Below are 17,113 nucleotides of genomic sequence, written 5' to 3'. Positions count from 1 at the left end.
AGCCCAGGGGATTATTCGTTTTCCTTTGTAGGTGACCAGGAGCTTGCCGACTTTCTCGTGGAAGAAATCGAAGCCGAGAAGAAGGCAAGGAAGTCAACGCAGATTCCGAAGATCGAAGGATTTGACGTTAAAACAGAGGGATCCGAAGTTACCTTGACGCGATCCTTCAACCAGGAAACGTGAGTGTGCCCGGTATTTCGCGTATAAAGTAGGGTGTATCTCAACTGGTAGCGAAGCTTCCGTAGAAGCCCGCATGTCCAGAAAATGTGCTGTTGCAACCGTCGCCATGTGCGTGTCGGCGGCGGGGCGGGGGGGGGGGGGGGGGGGGGTCTGCCTAGCGAGAGGAGTTGATATTCTGCCAGCAGCCGGCAGTTAGACACCGTTGGCTAGCCATGATCACGTTACTAATGCTGGCAGAGTCGCTCGAGAAAAAGTGTCGATTTAGCGGTAAACGCGAAAGAAATGTCGCACTTTGAGGTCTCGGATTCGTGACTTAAGCCGCCTTCACCACACTATAAAGTGTTGTGCAGGAGCTCACACAACACACGTCCCGCCTCTTTGAGGAGCAAAGTGCAACTGGCAGTGGCCTGAAGCAGACCACCGTCAGTTGTACTGTATACATACATACATACATACATACATACATACATACATACATACGCACGCACGCACGCTCTTCTAAGCTCTCCTATCCTCTCTCTACCTCATGACCGGCTTCCCACACGTCACACGCATACTTTTTTCACTTCGACACTGCTAATGCCAACGCATTAAAGACTGGTACTTTGCCGTTAATACCAGCAAACAGAGGCCTCAGGAGAGCATCTGTGATTATAGCAAAATGGGCGACACAGGACTTCCAAGGTGCCCAGAACCATCAGGGAGATCAAAGCCGGGACACAATTCACCCATGGGTTGGGGTCTCACCGAGGCCTCCGTGTTCTCTCGGGTGTTCACATACTAAATCAGCTGTCCACCAGTCCTCGTTTCAGCTTTGGTGGCCATGGTGTCCATGAGGTGCTGCCAAAGTATACTAAATAATGACACATTGTTTACACTTAGTACTTGCACAAAGTCTCCCTTCCCTGGCAGTCTGACCAAAGTCAGCCATTGGGGAAGAAATGTCAGCAAAATTTCCCAAAGAACCCTGATGGCTGCCAGCAGAATATTCACTCTCAAAGAAAGAAGTATGATGCCACATCAGAAATGTAAATGGGATTTCTTGCTTCTTGGCCCAAATGTGCAATGGTCCACCATTTTGACAGCAACACAAAGTGTCATTTTTCTCCACTCTTTAAAATGTTTTCACCCTTTGGGGTCCCACAACAATAATCGTCATCTGCCTTGCTTGCTTTTCCTTTCTTGATAATTCTGCGCTCACTACTTTCCTGTAGAGAGTGCTATGTCACGCTGACAATGTGCATGTCGTTCATGGCCTGGACGACATGCACATTAAAGCATTAAAGCATGCAGCATTAAAGAAAGGGAAGATGTGCAAGACATATGACGATCATTGTTGTCAGACAAGGTAAGCCCCAGAGGGTGGAACACATTTTTAGGAATATTCTTTTAGCTTGCAACTAATGTCAGCTTCACACACAAGCAAGCTCCAACTACATAGCGGGATAACTTCCCATAACGTGAGTAATAATGTGACATTTAAAAGGAGCTAGGCTCTGATTGTGCCGTATTGGCAATTTTCCATACATTGGTCACGATACAAGTTGCTTGGGTCATTACTATGACTATGCAAGATTCCACTAAATAACAAGCATGGAAATGCCTACTTGTACCTTGCATTTCAAGGAACTAACTGGCAGCATTTTAGCTACCTTTGATGGGGGAGGAATGCAAGAGCACCTGTGTACATATATTTGTGTGCATGTTGAAGAGCCCCAGGTGGTCCAAATTATTCTAGAGTACCCAAAGGCGTCAGGCAGGGAGATACGATATCTCCAATGCTATTCACAGCGTGTTTACAGGAGGTATTCAGAGACCTGGATTGGGAAGAATTGGGGATAAAAGTTAATGGAGAATACCTTAGTAACTTGCGATTTGCTGATGATATTGCCTTGCTTAGTAACTCAGGGGACCAATTGCAATGCATGCTCACTGACCTGGAGAGGCAAAGCAGAAGAGTGGGTCTAAAAATTAATCTGCAGAAAACTAAAGTAATGCTTAACAGTCTCGGGAGAGAACAGCAATTTACAATAGGCAGCGAGGCACTGGAAGTCGTAAGGGAATACATCTACTTAGGGCAGGTAGTGACGGCGGATCCGGATCATGAGACGGAAATAATCAGAAGAATAAGAATGGGCTGGGGTGCGTTTGGCAGGCATTCCCAAATCATGAACAGCAGGTTGCCATTATCCCTCAAGAGAAAAGTATATAATAGCTGTGTCTTACCAGTACTCACCTACGGGGCAGAAACCTGGAGGCTTACTAAAAGGGTTCTACTCAAATTGAGGACGACACAACGAGCTATGGAAAGAAGAATGATAGGTGTAACGTTAAGGGATAAGAAAAGAGCAGATTGGGTGAGGGAACAAACGCGAGTTAATGACATCTTAGTTGAAATCAGAAAAAGAAATGGGCATGGGCAGGACATGTAATGAGGAGGGAAGATAACCGATGGTCATTAAGGGTTACGGACTGGATCCCAAGGGAAGGGAAGCGTAGCAGGGGGCGGCAGAAAGTTAGGTGGGCGGATGAGATTAAGAAGTTTGCAGGGACGGCATGGACACAATTAGTACATGACCGGGGTTGTTGGAGAAGTATGGGAGAGGCCTTTGCCCTGCAGTGGGCTTAACCAGGCTGATGATGATGATGATGATGACCCAACTACAGCGTGCCTCATAATCAGATCACGGTTTTGGCACATAAAGCCATAATTTTAAGAAAATTGCCATCAGTTGCACAATCTAGGTGGCTATGCAACATTAATAAATACTGCACACTGTCATGCAGCAATTGTGTTTGTGCATCCAACAGCTAGCAGGTAGAATTACGGTAACATATGGGCCTCTCACGAAAAACTGCGAACAGAATTACCGCACCAAGATTATTTATGGGCTGTGTACAAAGCTGCAGGTTTTCCCCAAAAAGCTTCTCTTTCCGGTTCTCTGGGATTCACAAAATAATGTAATAACACTGCGCAGCACCCTGATGTTAAGGTATAATGGGGCCAATATTTTTTCTTGCCATGAGATGTGCTGCCAATAAAATTGAATGCTCTTGAGTCAGCCATGCGACATACCAAATATTGTGGTTTTGGAATCCCTGATAGTGTTTTCAGGCTCTTTGTCAGGAAATTTATGAAAAACAGAAATTCAATGTGCTGCCATTTCTTTGAACAGGACAGAACATCCATTTGTAGTCACTGATCTTCACTGTGAATGTTAGGTTTCTCAAGGTGGCGACACAGGTTAAGTTGAACTGGAAACGTAGTCGGGAGCAATGCTTCTCCTATTTGTTTTGTGGCTGCCTCTATTTCTGCAACAAGTAAGGCAGTCCAGGGTGCACCATGCAAGGGAAGTGAGTTTATTGTAGTAATTAGAATTACCTTACATTCTTTTTCTTAATCACTGGCGACTTGATATTGTCATGTGGCAACAAACTGAAATGCGCCAATTTTGATAAAGCGACAAGCACCAAAAAGTCATCCTCCACCTTTTACTTACAGTAAACAGGAAAATGAGTAGTGTAGTTAAAACCATGAAATGACCAGGGCAGTTAATTTGCATTGAGCTTGGTTCTGTTGTTAGTTTCCCCAAGACTCCTTCCTTCTGTGCTAAGGAGCCGTTCTTTCCATTGGTCACCAGCCTTGGGCCATCCACAAGAACCGTGTTTCTTGTCATTGTTCTCAAATGCTTGCCTTCCAGGATCACTGTTCGCCTAAATGTGAATCATTCTGTGGATGCAGAGGATGCAGCAGATGAATTTACTGCCAGCCAGGATAATGCACCTGAGCCAGGAGAGGTTGGTTGGTTTTTATATATAGGCATGTTCACACCGAAGGCGGAGTGGGCAAGCGGAAAGCGGGCAAACCTCCTCACCAGGCGGGTAAAAGCGGGTGGAAAACAAGGCGGCGAGACCAATCGCTCGTGGACCCATTTTTTTCCGCCCACCAGAGCTCTCTGCTTTCCCGCGGCCAATCAAAATGCCAGACGATGGTGGCGCGGTAACGACGCTCGCTCACGCGCATTGAGGACGGACAACCGGTGCCATGAGATGGCGCCATGTGCGCCACGAAAACGCTAGATGCTCCGCTTCCTCAGCGGCGCGGGCTGCCAGGCAAGCCGTCCGGTCTGAACAGGCGCGTGCGCTCACCGCCCCGTCACTTTGAAAATCCGCTTGGCCGCTTAGACACTCTGCTTTCGGTGTGAATGTGCCTTATGTGTGTATGATAGTATCTTGTGGCACACTAAAAAGGAAGCTTTACTGCAGGAGCTTCTAACTAAACACACGGGAACAGAAAAATTGTTTTTGTCAACTTCAACTGCACCAATCTTGATAAGGCTTGTTGAATTTAAAAGTAAAACTCTGCTAACTGCAAGGAGCATTTTTTTTACATAAATTTTTTGACAAATTGTTGAAAATTATACAATTTTGGAAAAGTTGGGTACCAATTTTTTCACCTTGTAAGTGAAAGGACACCACGGCGATGTAAAGTGGGCTAGATTGATGTATTGTACATTGCTCTGAAATGTACCACTAGTTTATCAGTGGGGCTTTTGCAAAAACTCTCATAAGCATTGTAACACTTTCACATAAACTGTAAACTAAAGTCACAATTGTCAGCTTTACATACCTGCCAACCCTCCTGATTCACCCTGGAGACTCCAGATTTTTTACTGAACTTTCCGATTGTACGATAACTGTCTTATATCTCCCGAAAAGGCGTCTCAATTCGCGCAATAATGGTTTTTCCCAAACTGGCACCGCGGAATCTACAGCCACATCATAATCGTCAGCATCAACAACAATGGCTGCACTAGCACCATCGGTATCTTCGACTAAGCAGCCGACTACGGTGCCTAGTAAGCCGACCAAAGCCAGAGCCAATGTAGCTCTTGCATTTCATGCATGCCTTCCTCCATGGTGCATCTTGTTTCTGCTGTTTGTGTTACAGAGGCTAGAATGGGCTATTCTAGCCACTGTACTTGTGTGTATGATTAGTGTTGGCTAGGCCGTCTGTGTGCATTGCACTGTGTGAAGTTAGAATCCTCACGTGCTTGATGCCATGGCACTATCAAAGCCAAGGTATTTGCATAAGTGTTTGCGATCTTATACTTCTGAATTTCCGTGCTTTTTGACATCAAGAAAAGGAGAACATTTTGCATTTTGTACGTGTGGATGTGACGACAGCGTGTCTTGCGGTGTCAAAGGCGACTTGAAACTGCACGTTTCCACGGCGAAGCATCAAAACTATGTTCGCACTGCTGAGCAGCAAGGCAACGTAGTGAACTTTCTCCTGAACAAGTGCGACGACAGTGCTATACGTGTGGAGTGCCTGTTTATGGGATTCCTCGTCGAACACAACCTACCCCTTAGTGTCAACGACTACGTTGGGCCTGTTCTACAGAAACTATTTCCGAAATGCGACGAGGCGAAGCACAATGGATGTGGACGCAACTCTGAAAAATGGGGAGGTGGCCAACCTGAAATTTATTGCGCAAGCATCGCTCTCGAGTCTTCGTTTCTTTATTCAGAGTTTTCCTCAGCTGCTGCCCCAAGATTCCAATGAATCTGCTGAAGATGCTTTAGCTGCTCTCGAAGCTGAGTTCGCCCCACTACAGGTGCACAGTCTTCCAGAGGACATTCTGAATGAAGAGAGGTGGGCATACAGCGATCTATGGTTGGAAAAATGAAAAACACTGATGAAAAACATGCTTGCCTGAGTTGCTAAGGTGATCCTTTATTTACTTGTGATACCGCATAGCAGTGCAGAGTGTGAGAGGATTTTTAGCACTGTGCGAAAAACTAGGACTGAGTTCCACTGATCAATGTTCAACACAACCATCCAACACCTGCTGCTGGTGAAGGGCCGTCAGTCTGGACCATGTTTTGAGCAAAGCTACTCTGACAAATTTTTGAGCTGAACAAAGTCTGCTACTGCAAGGTCCTGCAAAAGGGCTCGTCGAACACTGCCTGAAAGTTGGAAAGAACCCCCCCCCTCACCCACCCACCCACCCCCCGGTCCCACCGGAAGTTGAAAAGGTGAATGCACCCCCCTCGCTTCCCCCGTTGGCGCGAATAAACAGTCTGCCGATTTTTTATCAGGCGAGGTTGGCAGGCATGGCTTTAGATGCTATAACAGGTGCAGTTTACATAACTGCGATATCTGCTTCTAGTGTGTAGTTATACACTCTTAAGCTTGGTTTCCTGCAAATTAAAAAAAATTCTGCTTGTTACAGTTGCTAGAACTTAACTTTCTCAAATGCAGCACATCTTATTCAAACCAGCCCAGTGGTTTCTCTTGACAGCATTTCAGCGTTTAATAGGTATATTTGAGTAGGGTAACAGGAATTGGCTCCAAGCTAAAGCTTCCATTTATGCTGTTTAATTAAATTATGGGTCTGAAATATTACCCTAGCTTACCTTAATATGTAAGGAAATATGAGAATGAAAGATAAATGGCAGCGCCACCTCGAAGTTTCTACGTCACTTTGCTGTGATGCGATAGTTTACAACAGCATCTTCCGGGGTCTAGGTAGTTGCTTATTGTTAAAAAACATTGCATTTTAAAGTTAGTGAGAAATGCTGAAAACTGAAGGCTGGCCTAGGTTATTCCAGTGATTAGTTTTTTCTGTCAAAGGAATAATAATTTGTTGTTACCTCTTAGTGTCATTTTAATAGGTGCAAGGTTAATGAACTCACTGTATCAGCTGGTTAGTGAATCTATTGACAAGACATAAAAATGAGCACTTGCATTCAAAGGAAAGCTTCGTCAGAAACGAGGAAAAAATAAAAAGCAGAAAGCCATAAATGTGCAGTGCATTGCAGTTACTTCATCCAAGCAATAACAGTTCATCCAACTCTAAATGGGAAAATAAATGAAAGTAGTCGTCAGTCTGAGTTTGTGGCTGCTGTTGTCAACAAAGATTGAGACTGTGTTGTTGATTTAGCAACGTTTAAACAACCTGAGGGCATGGGTTGCATCACCATTGGCCAAACATATTGAGCCTGGCCATTGTGCTGCCATTGGCCACACGTCGCCATGCCATCAGAGTAGGGTAGAGGTGACTGAGTAAATGGTCTTGCTTAACATGGTCTTGGCACCCTTCTGTCATGCTCCTCTGTATGTCAGCTGCCTTATCCTTAAGCTGCCTTCAAGGGATGTCACTGTCAGTAGACACCAGGTCCTTGAGGAAGCTTCGAAGTGGCTAGGTGGCTTTGTGCGTCAGGGTCCGTATGGCCCTACAAACGCATGCCTCTGCACTCCACGCCAGATTTTAGTGATTGCCATTGCTGAAGCGTCTGCTCTTCTTTCTTTTCTTCTTCATTCTTAAAACATCAGCTAGGTTTCCTCTCACTGACACTTTGTGTTGTTTTTCTATTGTCTGAAATCTTATGTATGTCCTTGCCACTGTCCTCACAATGATCACATGCAGATGCCAAAGTCAGGCACACATCGCAGTCCCTTAATCAAACTCTTTCTATTATCAAGAAGGTTGCTTGTGTGAAGGGGCACCAAAGACTTTCAGTTAAGCTCCTCCTTTTGTTCACACAAGCTGGCCATCTTTCGTCAGCCTGCGTTTATTCCAGGAGGTACATCAAATTTAGCTACCTAAAAGTCTGGTTCACCATTGTGGTTGCTTCAGAAACTCGAGGTGGCAACAAAAATGAAAATGAGAAATATGTATGCACAAGTATCAGAGCTTTGTGGTGCAATGTGGGAAAGATGGACCAAGGTTTTTTTTGTTGTAATGGCATAGTGGGAAAAGGTTTCTTAGTATGAAAAATCTAGCAGCAAGAGTTGCCTAAATTGTGTAGCATGCAAAATTATGCTGTATTGAGATACTTCAAACATGTAAACTTCAGGGTGTCTAGCGACCTGGAAAACCTTGAAAAGTCTAGGAAATTCTGGGCACTTGGGAAAGGCATCGTATAGTCGGGAAATGTTTACAAAATTATGTAATGGAAAATGTTTAACTGCCCTAGATAAGCACTCATCTAGGTCTCTCACCACATAAAGCATTTAGGCTCATTGTAGAACCCCAAGTAAGCATTCCTGCAAATTTCTTCCTCAGTTGCCACATTGAAGAAATTTATTCTTAAAATTACGTGCAGCACTGGCAAGTCGCGCAACCCTAGTGTGGTACAGTAGGCATGTGGAGCTTGTAGTGCAGTGAAATACAGCGTGCATTGTGCTGGAGCGTACTTACAAGCAGCATGCACAAATATCACATGTAGAGAACATGGCAATGACAAACTGTGCAGCTTTCTTTTTTCTTTCGGTTGGGTTCACCACATATTGGTAGCCAATAATATAACGGGCAGTTTTTATTAGTTAAAGACGCAATAGGACAAACTGTGTTGCAGTCCAGTGAAATCAATCCAGGGGGATACTCTGCAAGAGTCCACCCAGTGGACTGTCCATTTTGCCCGCTGCTGGTTGGCTAGGGCCGCTCGTCTCCTCTCTCGAACAGCCGCACCCAATCAGCAGCGGCCGAAATGGGCGGTCCACCGGGTGGACTCTTACAGGGCTTTTACATGAAAAACGCCATGACATTGCAGGGATTGACACTGCGTTGGTGAAGTGGAACACAACTTCGAAAATGTTTTTCCCATGCTAAAAGATACTGATAATCAAACTCCCTCAAACAGGTTATATTACATGCCCTGCTGCCAAATGCGCTATCACTATTTTTAGAGGGAATACAACAATACGTAAATTCCAGCTGAACTCATGGTATAATTTATGGCCGCTTTATTAAATTTGGGACTTTTTCTACATTGCATGTTGTTTGCATGTCTAAGCAATCTTAGCCAATTATCTATGTATAAGAATAGCAATAAAAGATAATAAAATGACATTGAACTAAGCAGAATTTTTTTTTGAAAAAGAAAAACATTTCCCAAATTGTGCATTTTGCTTCGACAATAAAGCAGCAAAAATAAAATGAAGGCCTATAATAGGAGGTGCGTATCAAGTGCAATTTCTCAAAATTATTCGTGAAACGTTTTTGTACTTGTGAAATTAAAGCATAAATTCGTGCTATTTTTTTTTCATGTACATCAGTCTTGCCTTTTATTGTGGAGTGCAGAATATTGTTCGGACACAGAAAAAATTTGTGACACTTCTTTGTGCTGACTATCAGTAATGCATTACCCAGGTCTAGTAATAGGCCACAATTTTAGAAATAGAAATTTAAGAGGGTTGGGGTTCATGGTTAGGGCGTTTGGCATAAAATGATCCTTCTGAGTTAATATTAAAAAACAAGGATTTCCCCAGACAGTTCTCATAAGTTTAAAGCTATCCTAGGCGGTTGTTTTTTCTGAAGACCTTTGGTGCAATTTCAATATTTGATAAATCGTTTTTATTTGAGAGTAACCTTTGGAATACACTTGCCATCCTACTGTTTGGATCACATGCTCCAGAACACGAACATAGTGGCGATTAAATTTGGAACATCCTCCGAGGTATCACTTGATAATTTTTTTTGCACTATCTGGTCGTACCTTGTTGCAAATCATAATACAGTCGAACCTTGATATATCGATCATGGATATATCAAATGATTGCATATATCAAAAACCTTCTATATCACCTGAAAAATCTCATGCATTTCTTATTTTTTATTTCGAATGGGGTCGGACGTAAAATGGATATATCGAACTCCGCCATCCTAGACCATGTGCGCTCTGGTGGTGAGCTTTCCCTCAACCACAGTGGTTAGAACGGGTAAGTGTGGCGAGCAGCACGCAGCGTCGCATTGAAGCTGCCGACAGGGGAGCCGTGAGGGGGCGCATGCTGACATTTACGCCGGCTCTGCTGCTTCAGTAAAGCCACGCACCCTGACCTGTGGGAAGTGGCGCTCGCTTCTTTTTCTGCTGCAGCAATTTCAAAGCGTTGAAGAGCACACGCACAAGCCACTTGCCGGCTGAAAGCCAAGGTGTCACTTTACACTCAAACTATTGAGAAACTGAAGAGGCAAAGTGCAGAACTTGAAGAGGGCATCCTCGCACACCGGTTACAAGCCCTTCTGCCGAAGCAAAGACTTGCTGTTTTGCAATGCTATCAAGCCGGTCACCGCAAATCAACGAAAGGTATGTAGTACGATTTGGACTGTTTGCTGGATTGCGTAATAATGCGAATGAAAAGCCCAAGGCTCTACGAGAATATTTGGCGGGAAGGCATACTTATCCTTCCAAGCAGAAGCTGTTTGAAGGTTCACATGCGGAAATACAAGAATGGGTTTCGCTTCAACCCTATTATCACAGGGATTGAAAGAAAAACAAAATCCATGGAGGAATTCAAATGCCACGACGACCTGATTGTGGACAAACTGAAGTTGTCAGAGTTCTTGAACGTTGGCACCGGTGGGAAAGTGGAAGGCCGGGTGGACTTGGGAAAATTCACACTGGAAAACAACAAACATCTTCCCTGTGATCATGGTCTCGTGATCATGTTTCAGTCTTTCACTGGTTCCTGACATCAGATACTCGGAGTTTTCGCTTCCACGGGAAATGTTAAGGCTGCGCTTTTGTGCAAAATTTTAATAGAAGCCATGTTGCTCGCAGAAAAGGCTGGGCTGAAGGTGAATTATATCGCGGCGGACGGATTTTCATGGAACCATTCAGTGTGTGGCGCCTTTTGGGGATTTCTGGCTCAACGTCTATAGAGGCGTCTGCACTACATCCTGCTGACACTGGAAGGTGCTTCTTCTTTGTTTCGGATTTTCCATACCTGATAAAATATGTTCGAAATGGCCTTCTTAAAGCAAGGTACAAAATACCTCAAGGTTCCGTTTATACTGAGCACATCAGAGCAGCACACAAAGAGAATAAGTGTCCATTTACCTTTAAAGTGATGCCAAAGATCACTCTTGCTCACGTGAGCCCTAACAACTTTGAAAAGATAGAGGTAAACCTGGCATTGCACCTTCTCAGTCCGCAGGTGCTTTGAGGCCTGTTTTTCTACAAGAAGCAAATAAAGGAGCACTGGGGTCACCCCACGCCAACTCAAGCCTTTCTTCTGCTGATGTGGAAGCTAGTAAAAGCAATGGCAGCACGGATTTCATCTGAAGGGTTGAAACCTGACTCTGCACATGAAAGGCACATCAAGGATGTATTAGACTACCTAAACCAATGGGAGGCTCATGTGGGAACTTCAGCAACTGGATTTCTTTCAGCAAGCACTGCCAAGGGGCTAAGAATCACCCTTCAAGCCACGCTTGATATATGAAGTACCATCGTGAGAAGCTCGGCCTTAAGTAGCTGCTGACATGCCAGCTGAGCCAAGACTGCCTCAAGAAATCTTTTGGTATCATTAGACAATTTTCTGGTTGCAACGACCATCCCACTTCTGTCCAATTCTTGCTCATCGTGTACTGCTTCAGTTTTTACTTCATTAAAGCTCCCAGCAGTGGCAACTGTGAAGGGGATGGTCTGACCTTTCTCCTCATCAGTGAGGACGCAAGCCATAGTGGGAAGGTAGAAGAAACTTCTCACATGATAAAGAAGTCCACAATGCTCCCCGACCATGAGTACCCTAAAAAGATTAGAAATTCACGGCTAGTCTTCTACATGGCAGAGTATGTTGCACGCAAAACAACCATGAAGACTGCGTGCAAGGAATGCTTCAACGAACTCCTTGTTTCCGCCAACGAAGGCGACGAACAGTTCTGCGGGGCCTCATGTACCCTTCTGAGAAGCTCGTCTCATATGTAGACACCCTTGAAACTACTTTTTCGATGTGGTTCAGTTACAACGAGCTGCACAGTGAAAGGTTGGAAGAGCTTATTTCCTACCTACAAAAAATCGACGCCATGCTAGGCTGTGCACAACATGGCCCCAACCTCACCAACCAGGTTACAAAATTTTTTTTGGTCACCTGCTTGCACTTCTACACGAAGGCACTGAACAAAGGGAGCGCATCTTCCCATGAAAAGAAGCACCTGAAGCTCAGGCGCATCACTTAGCAGAGGCTGACAACATTCTGTTTGAACTGCTTGTAAACTATTTAAACAAAATGTTTTTTGTTCTCGCGAAAAAAGCGCTCAGGTGTGTCGCGTAGCAAAACATCATCGATGACTGAAAATGGTTTGTTTTAAACGGATTCTAAGCCACTCTTGAAAAAACGAGTTGTTCGCGTAAGCAGTGTGTTGAAAATAAAATGTTTGCTTCCGAGTTACCACTGGGAATTTTCTTGCTTTGCGTTTGATAACCAGATAAAGCAAGCTGTATTCTACCATCGGTATGCGCTCAATCGGATTGTTACTTTGGTGCCTTTTAATTCTAAGGGGCTATGCTACTCTATAGCAATTTGCAGCCATGAATGAGTGAGCACATATATATTGTGAAGCTCTCTTATTTGTTATTGTATTCTTGACTGCATGCGCGGATGATCGCATTCCACGCAGGGCCCCTGCACTGCACTCTGAAAACAGTTGCGCCCACTTGGGTGTATCTTTACCACAGAACAATAATCATCATCTGTCTAGCCCGCATTTCCTTTCTTTAACACTGCAAGCCCGGTACTTCCAAGTCAGAAACGGCATGCACGTTACCAGCATGACGGGCTCAAACCAGACGAAAGAAGGACAGGCGAGGCGTAAGCTTGCCAGTGCGCGCACACTCATGGGCGCTCCTGGCTAGACGCCTTGGCAAGCTTTGCTTTGGATGCACAATTTTGATGTGGCTACTATCCACTGGTCAAGCTAGTGAAGGACAAAGCTAGTTCACACCAAATAGCACAGCCAGACTGGAGCACATGACTGCAATCGCACACTCTAGCCCTGTTGTGCATTTGCATGTAGCTGCATTCGCAGTGTAGCGTAGATACCATGGCTGCTACGGTGCCGCGACAAGCACACTCAGTGCAGCTTGCTGAAAACAACAGCCTGCTCTGAACGCTGTGGGTGGCATAAGTCAAGGCTTCAGTGCCAACATTTGACAAACAGGTCGTCTGCTTCCCAAGATGCTCATCCTCAAGGTGTGTCGCCATCATGGTCGAAGTTCGTTATGTTAGGAATCCTTATCCAGTGTGCGCGCCGCTGGCCTGCTTGCAGGAGCAAACATGAAAGTGAAGTTTATTTTACCCTTGGAAATTGTGTGATTGTCATAGGGATAAGTGTGAAAGGAAATGTGTTAGTGCTACTCATGTCACTCGGTGCTAGAATGGCTGTGCGTAGCTATCTAGTGCACTAGCACAGTAAAGTGGTGAAATACCGTAAGCTCAGCCATATGCTGAGGGATAGCCTCTGGGTATGGCATGTCGAGGCGCCAAAATAGCAAGTACTGGTGGCATCTGAACATCCAAAATGAAATTTGAACTGTGTGCCACGGTGATGTTCAGTAGGTGGAATGTTGTGGGCCCCGCTCTGCCATAGCCTTCGCAATGCAATGCATTGAATAAGGACCGGGAGCACCGAGAAGGGGATCGAAGGCAATCTTCGATTGCCAATATCTCCACTTCTGCCGAGCACATTGACATACTTTTTACTGCAAAGTATTTATGAAATAGTCTATTTTAATATTAAATGCATTTCTCAACTTCGATAAGAACTACTTCATGACCCCTTTCGAAATATATTTTGTCATACACTGTGCTGTCTGCCATTATGTGGCAGAATGGTTAACATAAGTAATGGTTGCTGTCATGGCAAGATTTCGGGATACCTTGTAAACTTATTGCCAATGTTTTTCTTTTTTTTTTAAAGGCTGGACTAGAAACTTCTACCGATGAAAATTAAACAAAAATAGTAAGAAAGACAGCAAGTTAGACAATGATAGGCCTATTGTGAATTGCGCATTGACAAATTTTTGCTCTTTTCGTGGGGTGTTTCTGTTATGAATTCTTCTGGCAACAGCTAATTCAGTTCGCTAAAATGCCTGCTAGACTATTCTGAGCAAGTGAGCAACTGCTTGGAAGCACCAGGAAGAGGGGCAGCATTTGCACTGTGCACAGCATAGTTTCATGATGTCCCACACAAGCACATGCTCATCAGACGCAGTCTTTACCTTGTGAATTACGGCATCTCTACATCACAGTTGTACCATGTGGTTTGTTTTTCATTTCCAGATGAAATCCAAGCCCAACTTTACCGTCGAAATTGAGCGCGGTGGAAAGAAACTTTACTTCAGCTGTACCTTCAATGAAGGGGCTGAACCTGAGGGTCAGTCTGACAACTATGGTAAGTACCTACTCTGGTTAAGACATACCGTGAAAGACCGAGTGACAGTGGCAGCTCAGCTGTACCACTGAAGTTATCCATAGAAAAGTTGGATGGTGGTACACCGTGCACAGAGAACATGTGAAATACTGTTTAGCAAGTGGTCATGAAATATGCCGACATCAAATGTCACAAAATTTTAGGTTGACGTTATTTTACTAAACTGAAACACTGAGAATAATTTGTAGGCTGTAAAGATTGTTTCCTTGGGCTGCCGGGATATACTGACAGTTTTAGGTCCTCCTCATGTCTAAAATATCAGATGGTCACTACATACCCATTGCAAGTGTGCACTTTTTTTTTTAGGTAAAACATAATGCCTTCAGAATTTTATGGCTCAGAATTGGCACTTGCGCTTGGTGGAGGGCCTAGAAAAATGAGAATGTATGCTGCGCTTTAGCATGTATGCTTGCATGATGTACATTGCTTGTGGTGGTGGTGGTGCTCAACGTCGGGAGCAGCTTTGCTGTATATCCATTTTGCAGGGTGGAATGGAGGCGGATGGGCGTACCATGAAAAACAGTAAGCTTATGAAGTGGGCAGTTGTCGCAGACATTTCAGAAAGGGTGCATGAGCCAGTTGTGGTATTACTCATCGTAAGCGACTTGTGATTGGTGGCCCACGCACGCGCTTGAAATTCGCGAAATTAATGAAAACAGCAATATGATAGTTCCCTTTCGTTATCGGGCCCAAAAATATCCATTAATTTGATGGGCACCTTTTCGACACATTGTGAAATATTGCCATCGGAAGTCTTCCACGAGCATCACCGTGCTCTGTATGAAATGAAGACTGCAGCTTAACTTTCGGTCAGATTTGCAATTTCTGGCATATCATAAAGAATTTTGATAAACTAAAACGTCTGCAAGAAGTACCATTGAAACTGGCCCCCAGTGCTTTTACCACTTCCACAATCGGCAACATTTGCGCCTTGGTCGACTCTCCTATATAAATTTTAAATGACTGGAATTTGAAACCTGGGAGCTTCTCTTGGGTTGTCTAAGTTTTCCGCTCTGATGTTTGTGCTGCTTTGCCTCAAACATAGCACATTCTCAAGAGAGCGTGTTTGGATATTCTATTGGAATAATATCCTGTGCAACTTTATTTTTTCCACAATGGGTGCTGTTTATTAATTAGTGTTTCAACAGCATATTTGCACATTTCTTGAGAAATTCTTCTCGTCATGAGTTTCCACTCACACAAAAGCGTTTAGTTAATTCCAAGTTAACCTTCCGCGGAAGCTTTGCTAGCAGTCTGATCTCTAATTTTTTGAACAACACTCCCAAATCTAGCCCTGTCAAGATGCTAGGCTACTACACCCTAAGGGACCCCCCCCAAACTCCAGCATTGCGACACTAGTGAGCAGAGATGTCACAGCGCAAGATATTCCACTCTCAGTCCCCCCCCCCCCCCCCCCTCCCCCCAAAAGCAGAGGCTCGGCCTTGTATGGCCGAAAAACTGAAGCCAAACATACAACGGGCCACAACGGTAGACTCCTGGGGGCGGGGTCTTCAATGCCTCGCATACCCAGTGGGGTTACGCAAAAGACTCCCCGAAGGGTCGTAATGTAGAGCAAGCCATCGAAGACCTTGGCCTCAAGGTGGAAAATCACCGAGCAGTCCCCATGTGAACAGGCAACAGCGTGAGTAGGGATACAGCACCAGATCTCACGATTGCACTCAACATCTAGGACGCAAAATGATCGAGGTTAGAAGAGAACTAAGTAAATGACCACGATATTGCGACATTGCTTTCATTACCTAAAATTCGATGCATCCTCGGGCAAACAAAGCTTACCGATTCGCAAAAATACAGACAGCTCTGTCAGACACAGAGAGATTCATCCAAGGACATGAAGGGATGAGTGGAACAGGTAAGGGATGCGTACGAGCAGGCCCCTAAGTGGATGGCTCACACTGAGGAGGCACCCAGGGTGGACGCCCACCTGGTCAGCCTGTAAGACAAGAGACAAAACCTCACTTCACTAGAAGATGGAAAAGGCAAAGGCTCAGCCGCTAACTTCAGGAAAGGATAGCAGAACTGGTGGAAGAAGCAGACAACTATGCGGAGAGGTTAGCGAAAGAAGAATGGTTAACATTCTGTGGGACCTTCAGGAATACCTTGGGAACCACAAAAATGTGGACTAAACTCTGGAGCATGCTAAACACTGGAGGCACAAAAATCAAAATTAATAGTACGATTCAGCGCATTGTAGACAGTTATGAAGGTAGTTAGCACAATCTGGTCACCAAGCTGGTAGAGTGGTACGTGAGTAAGGTAGATGGGGACGTCCAAGCCCACAGACCGTATAACAGCCCCACAGTCATTGACCTGGATACACACATCACTCGGGCAGAAGTGTACGCAGTGGCACAGGATGTGAAATGGAGCACTGCAACCGGGGAAGATCAAGTGACTAATGGCATATTAAAGGGAAGCTGAAAGCTTTTCCAGAAAACATGAGTGAAGAGCAGTACGTCATGGCTTTCAACCCTCTGAATTCGAATATCGCATCGAAATTGAGCGAAATAAAGCACAAACATATTTTATTTCGACAAAAAGTGCAGCAGCAGACACGCCCAGCTCGCGCGCCTCGTTTTCGCCTGTGATTGGTCGGGCGCCTCGTGACGTCAACAATGGTGTTCGTCCGGATCGACTGCTGCCGCTACACACGAACCACGGTTCAAGGTAGTTTGGTGGTGTTTTGCTGAGAC

At 44.8% G+C, this 17,113-nt stretch overlaps 1 protein-coding gene across 2 annotated transcripts in view; it reads left to right on the top strand.

Annotated features, from left to right (window-relative positions):
• The window catches only part of P32 (complement C1q binding protein P32), a 76,939-nt gene that overhangs the window by 569 nt on the left and 59,257 nt on the right, over window positions 1-17,113 (top strand). For both annotated transcript variants that reach the window (XM_075684124.1, XM_075684123.1), the window contains exons 2-4: window positions 32-179; window positions 3,882-3,978; window positions 14,249-14,360. In XM_075684124.1, the coding sequence (XP_075540239.1) occupies window positions 32-179; window positions 3,882-3,978; window positions 14,249-14,360 (357 nt within the window). The remainder of the gene's footprint in view (window positions 1-31; window positions 180-3,881; window positions 3,979-14,248; window positions 14,361-17,113) is intronic.

The sequence above is a fragment of the Dermacentor variabilis genome, chromosome 3 (assembly GCF_050947875.1).
Source record: "Dermacentor variabilis isolate Ectoservices chromosome 3, ASM5094787v1, whole genome shotgun sequence".
Taxonomy (NCBI): domain Eukaryota; kingdom Metazoa; phylum Arthropoda; class Arachnida; order Ixodida; family Ixodidae; genus Dermacentor; species Dermacentor variabilis.
This window is presented reverse-complemented; position numbering and strand designations above follow the sequence as displayed.